Raw genomic sequence first — 11909 nt, 5'->3', positions numbered from 1 at the left:
GTGCTTTTTTCGAGGATCGATGTGTCTAAACATCTCAACTTTTACGACCCAATTAATCGCCTGTTACGCCAAATGTCACCTCGCCCCCTTTCGCCTCTCTCTCTCTCTCTCTCAGAGACGCCCCCGAGAACAGCTCAACTCCTTGCAGGTGGCTTCCGATTAATCTTTGGTTTGCCCTCTTCTTGCTTGCTTCTCCGCTTTATTTTCGTCCCATGTTCTCCGAATCGAGTCCTCAGATCGATTCGCCGTTCGTTTGTTAGTGTTCCTAAGCGCATTGGCATTGCTAGCGGCCTGATCGATTCTTTCTTTTCTTTGTTGCATTTTGGATCGTTTTTGCCTCGAGAAGTAGGTTTCGGAGACCAATTAATCGATGCCACTGCAAATGCTTTAGGAGACACCGTTGTTTCCTCGAACCCTTCTGAGATTTCGTGTTTCCGTCTTGATGGCGACGCCCCGGGCGTGCATTTCGCCCCTACATGGTCGATGCTCTGTTGGTGTTTCCGCGGTTCACGTGGGAAGACCCCTCTTGGAGGGACGCCCAAGCAGCATATCCGGCATCTTCCTGCGCTTCGACCCAAAGGATGTGTCGAGTTCGCGTCTTAGATGTTCGGCGAATCAAAACAGCTTCGGCTCGTACCACGACAAGGACCCGTTCTTGCATCTCCATCCCGAAGTTTCGTTGCTCCGAGGAGAGAGAAAAGACGCAGTTAGTGACGCGAGGAACGACAAGACAGGTGCCAGCATTGTCGAGAACTTGAGGGACTCCGCTGCTCAGGACAATTATAATGAGGCCAAGATCAAGGTTATTGGTGTCGGCGGTGGAGGCTCCAATGCCATCAATAGAATGATTGAGAGTTCAATGAAAGGTGTGGAGTTTTGGATCGTCAACACAGATGTCCAAGCGATGCGGATGTCTCCTGTCTTTCCCGAGAACCGTTTGCAAATTGGTCGGGAGTTAACCAGGGGACTTGGAGCTGGTGGGAACCCAGATATTGGTATGAATGCCGCCAATGAAAGCAAAGAGTCCATTGAGATGGCGCTTGCTAGTGCTGACATGGTTTTCGTCACAGTAAATTCATCCTACTCCCTTACTGTTGCTTAGCATTTATTAGTTTTTTTGGGTTCCTAGATATGTTTTTTGTGACATAGTAGGAAGTAAAATATTACTGTTTGATTTTGGTTCACACTTATCTCGTCGGTGTTATGACAGAATGAATATTTTTATTTAATCTATCTAGTTAGCATGTAAGTTGCCCTGTCTTCTGGTTTCTTATATTCTCCTGCAGTACAACACTACACGAGGTTTTCAATTGCAGACACCGGATCCATACCAGTTCATGGCAGGTACAGGTCCAACCCGTTCCGGCATACCGAGATATGATACACTGAAGTGGACCACAGTACAAAGAAGGGGGAAAGGAGGAGGGAGGAGGAGGAGGAGGACGAACTAGACAACAAGAGAAGGCAATGATGGAGAAGAAGAGGGGAAGAGGCAACAGAGAAAAATAGGTCAATAGAAACTGGATATAATGGCGTCTAGGCTTATCTAAAATCAGAATCTGACAATAAACTCCATTCACAAGACTTAGTGGATAATAAGCTCTGTTTCACAAGTGGACCACCCGAAACCAGACGGTCCATGTTCTGGTTCACGAGAGGACCAGTCTGTACCAGGAATACCTGCTAGTTCACTTTGTTGATCCATGACTCTAGTGCAAACTTATATTTCTCTTTGATGCCATTTATTATTATATCTTATTGTCTTTTTTGTGCCTTAGGGACTTTAGATATTCTCATATTTGATAGGATTGCTGGTACATTTTTTCTATCATTGGTCATGTTCTCATGGGATAATTACAGAAGCAGGATCTAATGGTGATGTTCACAGCAAGCAAATAGTAGTGCGCCAATTTATATTTGATTTTCTTTGAGAAATGGTACTGCCATGATAACTACCTAATCAGAACATAGAGCAGGCTACTTTGGAACATCTTAAAACTTAAGTTCATCCTAATCGTTTTACTTACTTTTTCTGCACAATGTTAATTTACTTCCCATGGATAAGATGGCACTGACACCACCGATTACTATAGCTACACCTTTAATATAATTTACGTGTTACTTGATCTTGGAAAATACACTTGTGCTTGGGCATCATCCAATATATGTGTATATGTGTGTTAAGTTCTTAAATTTTCTTTGGATAGGATTAATGATTAAGAAACGGACTTGTTGATCATCTGCAAGTAATCTATTTTTAGTTCATCTGTTTTATTTTGTCAGGAATGGGCTGAGGGTTGTTGTAGTAAGTGTCATCTTTTTATATTTGACATTTAACATATTTCCTCTCTCTTTCCGACAGGTAAAAGTTCTATAATACAATCGTTTGACACTTTATTAATGCTGATCTACTTCTACCTCCTGATCTAGTTTTCATTATAATTGTCAGCTGAACCTTAGCTGGATAGTTATTCTAGTTTTTTTTCATCAATAATGCTCATCTACTTCTATCTCCTGATCTAGTTTGGCATATCCCCTCCAGTTTCTCTTATTTACTCTGTCATATATGAACTGTTTTGTTTTTCAACATGTTTTAGTTTCAGTGATTCTGCTAGCATAATGGCAATGTCCAAATATGAAAAGACACCTGTGCAAGAAAGATATATGCTCACTACATATTGTTGTATGATTCTAGTGACTTTTTAAGTAGAGAAATTATTTATTAATCAGTAAAATATCATGTGCAGGCTGGAATGGGTGGTGGAACTGGAACTGGTGGTGCTCCTGTAATTGCAGGAATTGCTAAATCAATGGGCATCTTGACTGTCGGTATTGTTACAACCCCATTTTCATTTGAAGGACGAAAGCGCACAGTTCAGGCACAGGAAGGAATTGCAGCTCTGAGAAACAATGTTGACACCCTTATTGTAATACCGAATGACAAATTATTGACTGCAGTTTCTCCAAATACTCCTGTGGCAGAAGCATTTAACTTGGCTGATGATATTCTTCGACAAGGTGTTCGTGGCATCTCTGATATAATCACGGTAGAAATCCCTGAAAAGCTTATGGTTAGATGATAGATACATTACCCTTAATTTGACTGGCATGAAATTTGCTTAACTTCTTTGCATCACGAGTACTAATTCATAATGTTTACTCCATGTAGATATCTTGAACCAGTTTTTGTGGATGTCTTCCTTCCTTTTTCTTACTGGAGCATTCACTTAGTTTCATCAAGTATAATATATTATGAAATTCATGAGATATATGCTAAATTACCATATTCTTTTTTTGTAACCATTTTCTCCTTGTTACAAGTACATCAATACTGCTAATGAAGGGAGTGTTTCATGTCCTGGCAGTACGATGTCAGCAACTAGTTTGTAGGATCTTTTTTCGGTAAATGAAAAGAAAAGTGATCATCATTATCTCTACGTGCTGCATATATTATTTCTTTTCTAGGAATATGTTCTACATAATCTGTTACATATATGCTCTTTTGTTATTGGTATAATGTGTTTATTTTGTTTAAAGAAACAGTGTGTTGTTGATTAATTGGATTAGAATTTAGCTATGTGATGATTAACATGATGACAGACAACTATATGACTTCGTTAAATGAGCTCTAATGATGTCATGTCAGATATGTTGTTTTAAGTTTTAACAAAGACCAATCACTTATTTTGTTGATTAGAAGATTATCAGTTCAGGATCCTTGTTAATTTTATTAAATCTGTTGCTCAGTTACTATAAAAGAATTAATTTAAAAAGAAATATGAGCCTAATATCATTCTGCAGCAACACAATGCATTGCCTTCAATTACTACTTTACAATTGTTTACTACAAATATCTACAGATGTGATAGAATGACACCTGTTTGTATTATAAATTCAATGGTTTATATCAGATGTGAATTTCAGAGAAAGAATATGAAAAATGTTATAGAATGTCCTCGATTAGGCCTTCACCTTTTGTTATCTCTATCTGCCTCATGCACATCAAGCACATTTTTTTATCACCAATGTTATTGGTCGCACCCTGAAAGATTTTCTGGTTGATGTTTCTCTGGATGTGTATCTGTTAACTGCACTGTGGTCAGTAACTTTGGCTTTCATTTAGTTTAGCTTATTGTTTGGTTGACTTGATGGACCAAAACAATCCGTTGAATTTGTGGAATAAATATTTGCTTCATGTCATCTTGTTCTAACCTAAATTGGGTGACATCTTTAATCATTGCTCCTCACCTTAGGAGTGTAGGTTTCACTATTTTGTTTTTGAACCTCTATTCTCAGTCTTCCTGCCTTTTATTATGCTACCTGAAATGCAAATAATTTTAACTGTCTTTCCTGATCCTCTGTTGTAATAACTTGCGGTCCTAATATATGGTTCTTTTATCACACTATCAGATGCATGACCGAAACTGCATTTGTCATGGATTGCATTCATCCAACAACACAAATTATAGAGGGTTGCACATGCCAATTTCTGACATGATCACTTTTTTCAATTACAGGTTCCAGGTTTGGTTAATGTTGATTTTGCTGATGTACGTGCAATTATGGCAAATGCAGGTTCATCTCTAATGGGTATAGGCACTGCTACAGGTAATTAAGCAGGAACTGATTTCTGTATGGAATCGAGAATCTTGATAACCATATTTTGGAACTGACCTTTAAACTACTAAGGAGTTAAATCAGATTTGTTAACACTTCACACCTTGGTAGCTCCTGAGAAAAACTACCTAGCAGGCTTTGTGAAATATTTATGGTTTAGTATGTTGTTCTAAACTTCTAATGGAAGTTTATCTCCTTGATGGCTTGGTGTTTAGTATCTTGTTTTATTGGCAAGCAATCTCCTTGACGGCTTGACTTATATATGTTTTTCCCTTTCAAGACATTAGTCTATAAGGACCCAACTTCTGCATTAGTAGATTTGTTTTCTGCCTTTCAAATTGCCAGCAACCATAAATGATTATATAGGGAACAGTTGTACAGAAAATGGGGCTTTTATGTCTCAAATTTATTTGTCATCCTTGTTTCTGTTTAAGCACATGAAGAATACATACATACTTGGATAGTTTTCTTGTATATACGTTTTCCAATGTTTTAAAGATTACAACCACTTAAATTTGTTACCTCTTCATCAGTTGAATATGCATTTCGCGTCGAAGGTTTATATCTTTATTCCAATTGTTGTTACTGTTTTCACAATTGATAGTTTAATACATCTTCCCAACTGAACACTGAAAGGAAATAAAATTGAACAAAAGAATTAAGTAGTTGAATCTTATTTGCAATTTTACCAAAATTCTGAAGGACATGCTAATTCGAAAGAACTTGGGCAGGCAAATAGATGTAGTTTAGATAATGAGGAGTTGTGTTGGGATATGTATTATATGATTTATTTTTTATTGCATGTTTGAACTTGACATGAGCATGCATCAATGGAGCCAATTTTCTTCAGCCAATTGCAAGGCCCTTATACATTTGTACATATAAGAGTTCAAAAGAACATTTAGTTGTTTATTGATATCTTTTGGAGATAAAATTGCATTAGATTCTATTTACGACCGACTATATTCTGTATTCTTATATTAAGGGACACTTTTTACTATTTGAAAAGTTCTCTGCATCTAACAAATATTTTCTGATTAGTCTGGAACAGAGTAATTTTGCATTGTTTTGAGATATCATTTCGGTCGTCTGACCTCATTTTGTAGGGAAAACAAGGGCAAGAGATGCTGCTCTAAATGCAATTCAGTCACCATTGCTTGATATTGGTATTGAAAGGGCTACAGGAATCGTTTGGAATATTACTGGAGGAAATGATCTTACGTTATACGAGGTAGTGTTTCCTCTGCTGCTTCGATTCAAGTAGTGCAAGTGGAAACACTTTTTTATCAGCTGTAAGACTAATATTTCAAGACATGTTACATGACATCTATCACATCGAGTTATATTGATATGTATTATTGATGCATGCAACTCCATAAGATGTTGGTTCCAGTGTTCTGGAGAGATTACTTTGTTAAAATACTTGAGTGTAACATAGTTTTCGTGCTTTTTTTAATGTTCCGATCAAATGGATTAAGATGGTTCTACACTTCAAAAAACTAAAGATTGAATTAAATTGTAAGCTGGCATGCAAAGAGTAAGGACAAGATACAGATGGCACACAGGTTATTATCAAAATGGCTGATATCATCTTCTTTATTTTGATTTTTCTCTGTAGAGTATACATCTTTACCAATTCATATGCACCATCTTCGTTTTTTGTTCTGGCGGACTATTAGATATTCCTATCGTTACTTGTGTATTTAAGGACTCTCATCACCATAAATGGTGTGGGCAACATTTTCCTCTGGGTTTTTCTTACTTATATAATGCAACACTTAATCCAGGAGTTCTCTTGCAATAGTTACTTTTCCACCATTGTTTTAAGGGCAAAATGTGTATGTTGTGTAGAGGACAAGCTCTTTCACTAGAATATACATGGTTTTATGACAGAATGGTTACTGAGTAGTTTGGATTTGTGCTCTTCTCTTCAGGTCAATGCTGCAGCAGAAGTCATATATGACCTTGTTGATCCAGGTGCAAATTTGATATTTGGAGCAGTTATTGACCAGTCACTTTGTGGTCAAGTAAGTTTATTAAGTCCACATATGTTTTGCAATTTATTTCGGTGGACTGTTTCATTTGTAAAAAATTTACTGTAGGACTTCATTTCTGGTATGCATAGACTGGTCATTTTCAACAATTTTATTTTTCTTTGACAAACGTAAAAGTTGTTTGGTTTTCTAATCTGCCTAGTGTACAAGTCCTTTCGTGTTCTAAGAAATTGGATCCAGAGCAGAATGCAAGGCTGCTTTGTGTCACATATAAGTGTTAATTTATGATCATGGGGAAAACAAGCTTAAACATCAATGTGATAACAAACACTCTTGTTCCTATTCAGGTGAGCATAACACTGATTGCTACTGGTTTCAGACGCCAGGATGAGAGTGGAAGTCGACCATTGCAGGTAGATTGTTTTGTGAATGTCTCAAAGGTATCTTTATTTATTAATGTGCATCGTTTACTAACAACTGTAAGATTCTAGGGGGCACAAATTGGTGGAGATAACCTTGGAAAAAACCGACACACTTCGTCTCCTCTTACTGAAGGTAGCATGATCGAGATTCCTGAGTTCCTCCGGAAAAAAGGACGTTCACATTACCCAAGAGCTTGATATTTGTCGTCTGTAAAGTTTTTTCTTTTTATACTTTTCTCATGGATATAGGTCCTCGCAGACCCTCACCTTTGTGGGAGCCTTGCGCACTGGGCCACCTTTTTTTTCCTGTCATCTTAGGTATATGTTATAATAGCATAATGGTGCCAGCTGACATACTATGTTTCTGGCTAAGGTTTTGAGTAAATTCATATTTGTCTTGAAACTACTATCAAACTTGGTAGCTGGTTGCTGGGTGAATGTCATGCTTGGGAGTGGATAACTGGAATAATGAGCTATTGCTACATCGGAAATGGTGATTACCATGGTTATTGCTGTTGTAGCATTAGGCTATATCATTCATTTTTTGCAAGGTAAGATTTAAAGACAACCATGATTTGATTGATGCTGTTTGTATGACATCTTGGCATGGCTAACAAGAGGGTTGATGATGGCTGTGTGATCTACATATCTGCACTCAAGACACTAAGCCTAGCATTTCCTGTAGGTAATTCTATCTGATGAGCTCTCACAATCATGCATTCATTACAAAGCTGTAATATCATGTGCATCCACTGAACACTAAATCCATTGGTTGAAATTTGGAGTAGTTGCAAGAAAACACTATGATGTTTCTCCATTGAAGCAGACTGTTTGTGCCATCATCATGACACCAAAACTTGGTGGCATCTATTGGTTGGCTGGAGTACAACATTCTCCATGGCATATCATGTCTGCACCCAGTGATCTTTGTGGGGGACATTGCTCTGCTACCAATTTCATGTATTGTAAGGTACAGTTGGCATATCTCTAAATGACATGGTGATGAACAAGTTGCTGATGTGCTAATATATTTGGCTGTGCAAACATGGGGAAGTTAGTCTCAGAGAGGGTTGGCAGGCTTGATTCACATGGAAAGATCACTCTGGTTTGTCTTAATTCCTTTGGAAGTATTCAAGGAGTTAATTTGTGAGACTTAATACCATGCTAACAAGGGAAATTAAGTCTGATTACACTGGTTTGGGGTAATTTGAATTCCTAAGTTCCTCAGTTGAATTAGCAGTAAGAAAAAGAATGATCAAGAAATGAGACTGAGGAGGAAAAAAGTTCAGGAAGAAGAAGAAGAAGAGGAGAAGGTTGAGAGGAGAATGAGGAAGAAAAGAGGATGTTTATATTCACTTAGTTTAGAAATAATAAAATATTTTAAAATAAGGTTTTGATATAGTAATAAAAAGGTTACAAATAATAATATCCTTTCATTAATTTATTATTTTTTTCCTAATGTACCGAAAAAGCCCACGTGTACGGCTCGAAATGCCTGAGGTGCCACCCCCTTACCTTTTCTCGTGGCCGTAGGATCTTGAAGGAACGAACCGCTGCGATCTTCCCATCGAGCCGAGAGGTGTCCATTCGATCAACGGTCCGGATCTCTTTATCGACGTCCCGGCGCACGATAGCCGAACCCCAGCCTAGCCCTACTCCCGTCTTCGAAGCCCTTATTTATTCCCCTCGAAGGGGTTTATACGCGACTCCACGGCTCGGCAGCGGCGGCGGCGGCGTTGTTCTCCCTTATTCGATCGAAAGAATACCTAGACGTCTGCAGCGATATGGTAATCCGATCTCTATTCTTTGATCGGTGGTCTTCTTTCTCTTTGATCTCTCTCAGCTCGATCTGTTTCTCTCATCTGCAGGCGCCGAAGAAGGACAAGGCTCCGCCACCATCTTCGAAGCCCGCGAAATCCGGCGGTGGAAAGCAGAAGAAGAAGGTGACCTTAGGAGATTAGGATTATATTAGGGTTCAGTTCGATGTCCACCTTTTTTGATGGGTTTCTTTCCTGAAAGTAAGAGTTGTTTGCTGATTTTTTGAGCGTGAAATTAATATGATTAGGGTTTTGGATGCAGAAATGGAGCAAGGGAAAGCAGAAGGAGAAGGTGAATAATGCCATTCTCTTTGACCAGGCGAACTATGATAAGATGCTCTCCGAGGTCCCCAAATATAAGCAGATTACTCCCTCGGTGCTGTCCGAGAGATTGAGGGTATGGATACCATTTTCTTCAAGCTTTTCTGCTTCATTGTTTTAGTTTCTTGTGGCTATAATTTGTGTGAATTGTCATATATTGATATTTCTGATGAATTAGGTGAAATATGCATATTGCTTAGGGTATAGTAACTCTGCAAAAGCAGATGTCCTCTGTCTTCTAGTGGTTTGGTTGGGATCATCATGTACCGGTTACTTGTGTAGTTTGGGGTAGTTTATTTATATGGACAGCTGCAGGGATGAATTGTTGTTCTATGATGAGGTTGATGACTGATTAATCAAACATATTTCCTTGTTGATTGCTTTCTGTGCGTGTATCAAGATCGGTATGAATACGAAGAGCCATTGTGTTGGTGGATCCTTAGGATAGTTTTACATGGAACTGTTGAATGGTTAGGGACGCATCCTTGAGCTAAGAGAGCAGTATGCACTTCGATAATAATAATTATGGAATGGAGTGTGGACCTAAGTGAAGTGGTTTGTTGATTATTTTGTTTCATCACTTTTGTTAACTGATCTCAAGGAAATCAATTAGACATTCTTTTGATAGGATAACCCAACAAGTATTTGTAAAGCAATTTGTGATGCTTGTTCTATATCATGGGTTTTGCTGTTCTTTTGACCAAACCACTTGTTGATTCTGAGTCACCTTTAGGTGGAGAATCATTTTATGCTTTTCTGGGGAAATTACTCATTCTTGTGCAATGAATATGTTATGCTGTTGGTCACAACCATGTGGCTTGTCAGCAGTTACAGCAGTATGAGATCAGTAGTTAACTTGTCCCTGCCATTCAACAGCAGCCCAAGAGAACAGTTCTGTATTTGTTAAATGTAGGATACGACTAATATCTCCTCTACTGACTAGTAGAAGGGTGTGATGTGTAGCTAATCTTTTTCCCTGTTTTTTTTTTGCTAAGTTTAATTGTGGACCTATTAATATATATTGATTCATATCCAACTCGCCCGAACTGAACTACCCGGTAGCATAAACCCACCGAACTAGGATACAAATTAGACTTAGAACACAACTAAATCCATGTGATAAATATTATGTAGACCTAACAACTCATAATCAACATGATTAAACTTTTAACTATTTTTAACCTCCTTGTGCTCTACTAACTAAATCTAAAAATATCCAGAAAATAGAAAAATGAGACATGATCCAAACTAAACTCAAGCCTAACTCTACTTTCAAGCATACATGTTTTCAACCTGTATGCAATAAGTTAGTCAGTAGAAATCAAACTCGTGAATGGTTTGGATCTGTTAGTCAGTAGAAATAAAAGGCCTAGGTCGACTACTTAGGCACATAAACCTCTGCTACAATTGCATTTAAAATATCATATACCTCATGTTTATATGAAGAGCAGGTATTTTATGAGCATATGATACTGAATTAAGCACCTATGTGCCTGGATAGCTACCCATGATAACATTTCTCTTTTGGTTTGCCGTTAGCTCTAAAGAAGGGTAAATATTTGGATAGCTACCCATGTACTTGCAAGGTCTCTTAGATTGTTCACGTTGAGATATTCTGAGATGGCTAACAGCAAATTACATGTATGAATTTGAAATACTCTATTGTACCTTGCTTTTCAATTCATATGTCAAGAAGAAATTGTTATGTATGTGACAAATAACCTTGCATTAGACACGTGGTAGCACAAATAATTTAGTTTTCTTCCTCTCCTATCCATTGCTTACATGCTGTGGTTGTAAGGTGAGGTGTCGGTAGAATTTGTCCGTAGATTTCCAGAGCGATTATAGCACATCAATATCTCTCATTGCATACTAAACAATTGTTTTTGGTCGGTTCTGTTTTTCGATGTATCTGTTTCTCTTGTATATCAAGCATTATGCCAGCATTGTAAATGATGTAAATGTCTTGTATTCAGATCAATGGGTCACTTGCACGAAGAGCAATCAAAGATCTGATGGCAAGGGGTGCCATCAGGATGGTGTCTGCACATGCTAGCCAGCAGATCTACACCAGAGCCACCAACACCTAGATGGTTTTCATTTAGACCAAACTCCCAAATATGATTGATTAGTTTCTTCTGCTTGGGCTGTTTAGTTTACCATTGCTTTCATTCTCAACTCAAAAAAATCAAGTTATTTTGTTAAAGCACATCAATCCTTTTCTTAATTTTGGATGTTGAGATTTTGTGTCACATTGAACTCTCTTATGTCATTAAATTTGGATGGTTAAGATTTACTTTCTGTGCTGCAGCGGGAGTTGCTGAGAGTTACTATATTATGGCCTCCCAAAGGAATACCTTGATTGGGTTGGTCAATACATTTTTAAGAGAACAAAGAGCGAGAGAGATTGTCTGCCTAGTCTGTAAATGTGTATGCCAAAAACAAGTAGAAGTGATTGTGAGTAAGCTATAGCATTTGCATGAATGATACAAAATTGATGAGCAAAAAATAATTTTAATAATGGTGATATACGATGGTGTCGAGAATAGTTGTGATAATGGTTAATAAGAATGGCATGGTGGTTGGTGTTGTCGTTATCGATCAAAACATTGATGAGGTGAAGAAAGAGGAGGAAGAGCGATGAGATATTTGTGTCTCATTGTCGTAGCGATGAGGCGGAGCGATGAGACATTCGTGAGGAGGGAGGAGGAAGATGAGGCGGAGCGATGATGTCTCAT

At 38.0% G+C, this 11909-nt stretch overlaps 2 protein-coding genes across 5 annotated transcripts; both read left to right on the top strand.

The window, feature by feature from the left end:
• Nucleotides 1-36: 36 nt before the first annotated feature.
• Nucleotides 37-7471, top strand: LOC135581634 (cell division protein FtsZ homolog 2-1, chloroplastic-like). 4 transcript variants are annotated; one of them, XM_065160810.1, is made up of 8 exons: nucleotides 37-148; nucleotides 350-1069; nucleotides 2748-3047; nucleotides 4518-4608; nucleotides 5724-5848; nucleotides 6552-6644; nucleotides 6959-7024; nucleotides 7103-7471. In XM_065160810.1, exons 2-8 carry the CDS (start codon nucleotides 443-445, stop codon nucleotides 7229-7231), a joined length of 1431 nt encoding a protein of 476 aa, XP_065016882.1. In that variant the 5' UTR covers nucleotides 37-148; nucleotides 350-442; the 3' UTR covers nucleotides 7232-7471. The 4 variants fall into 4 exon arrangements, with proteins under 4 accessions (XP_065016882.1, XP_065016881.1, XP_065016883.1 ...); XM_065160809.1 differs by having other exon boundaries at nucleotides 68-169; XM_065160811.1 differs by having other exon boundaries at nucleotides 68-169; nucleotides 347-1069.
• A 1214-nt stretch (nucleotides 7472-8685) lies between these two features.
• LOC103990753 (small ribosomal subunit protein eS25) lies at nucleotides 8686-11467 on the top strand. The gene is made up of 4 exons (XM_009410007.3): nucleotides 8686-8820; nucleotides 8902-8976; nucleotides 9113-9247; nucleotides 11148-11467. Exons 1-4 carry the CDS (start codon nucleotides 8818-8820, stop codon nucleotides 11259-11261), a joined length of 327 nt encoding a protein of 108 aa, XP_009408282.1. The 5' UTR covers nucleotides 8686-8817; the 3' UTR covers nucleotides 11262-11467.
• Nucleotides 11468-11909: the final 442 nt, after the last annotated feature.

The sequence above is a fragment of the Musa acuminata genome, chromosome BXJ3-7, assembly GCF_036884655.1.
Source record: "Musa acuminata AAA Group cultivar baxijiao chromosome BXJ3-7, Cavendish_Baxijiao_AAA, whole genome shotgun sequence".
Taxonomy (NCBI): Eukaryota; Viridiplantae; Streptophyta; class Magnoliopsida; order Zingiberales; family Musaceae; genus Musa; species Musa acuminata.
The sequence above is the reverse complement of the archived record's forward strand: the minus strand, read 5'-3'. Positions and strand labels throughout refer to the sequence as shown.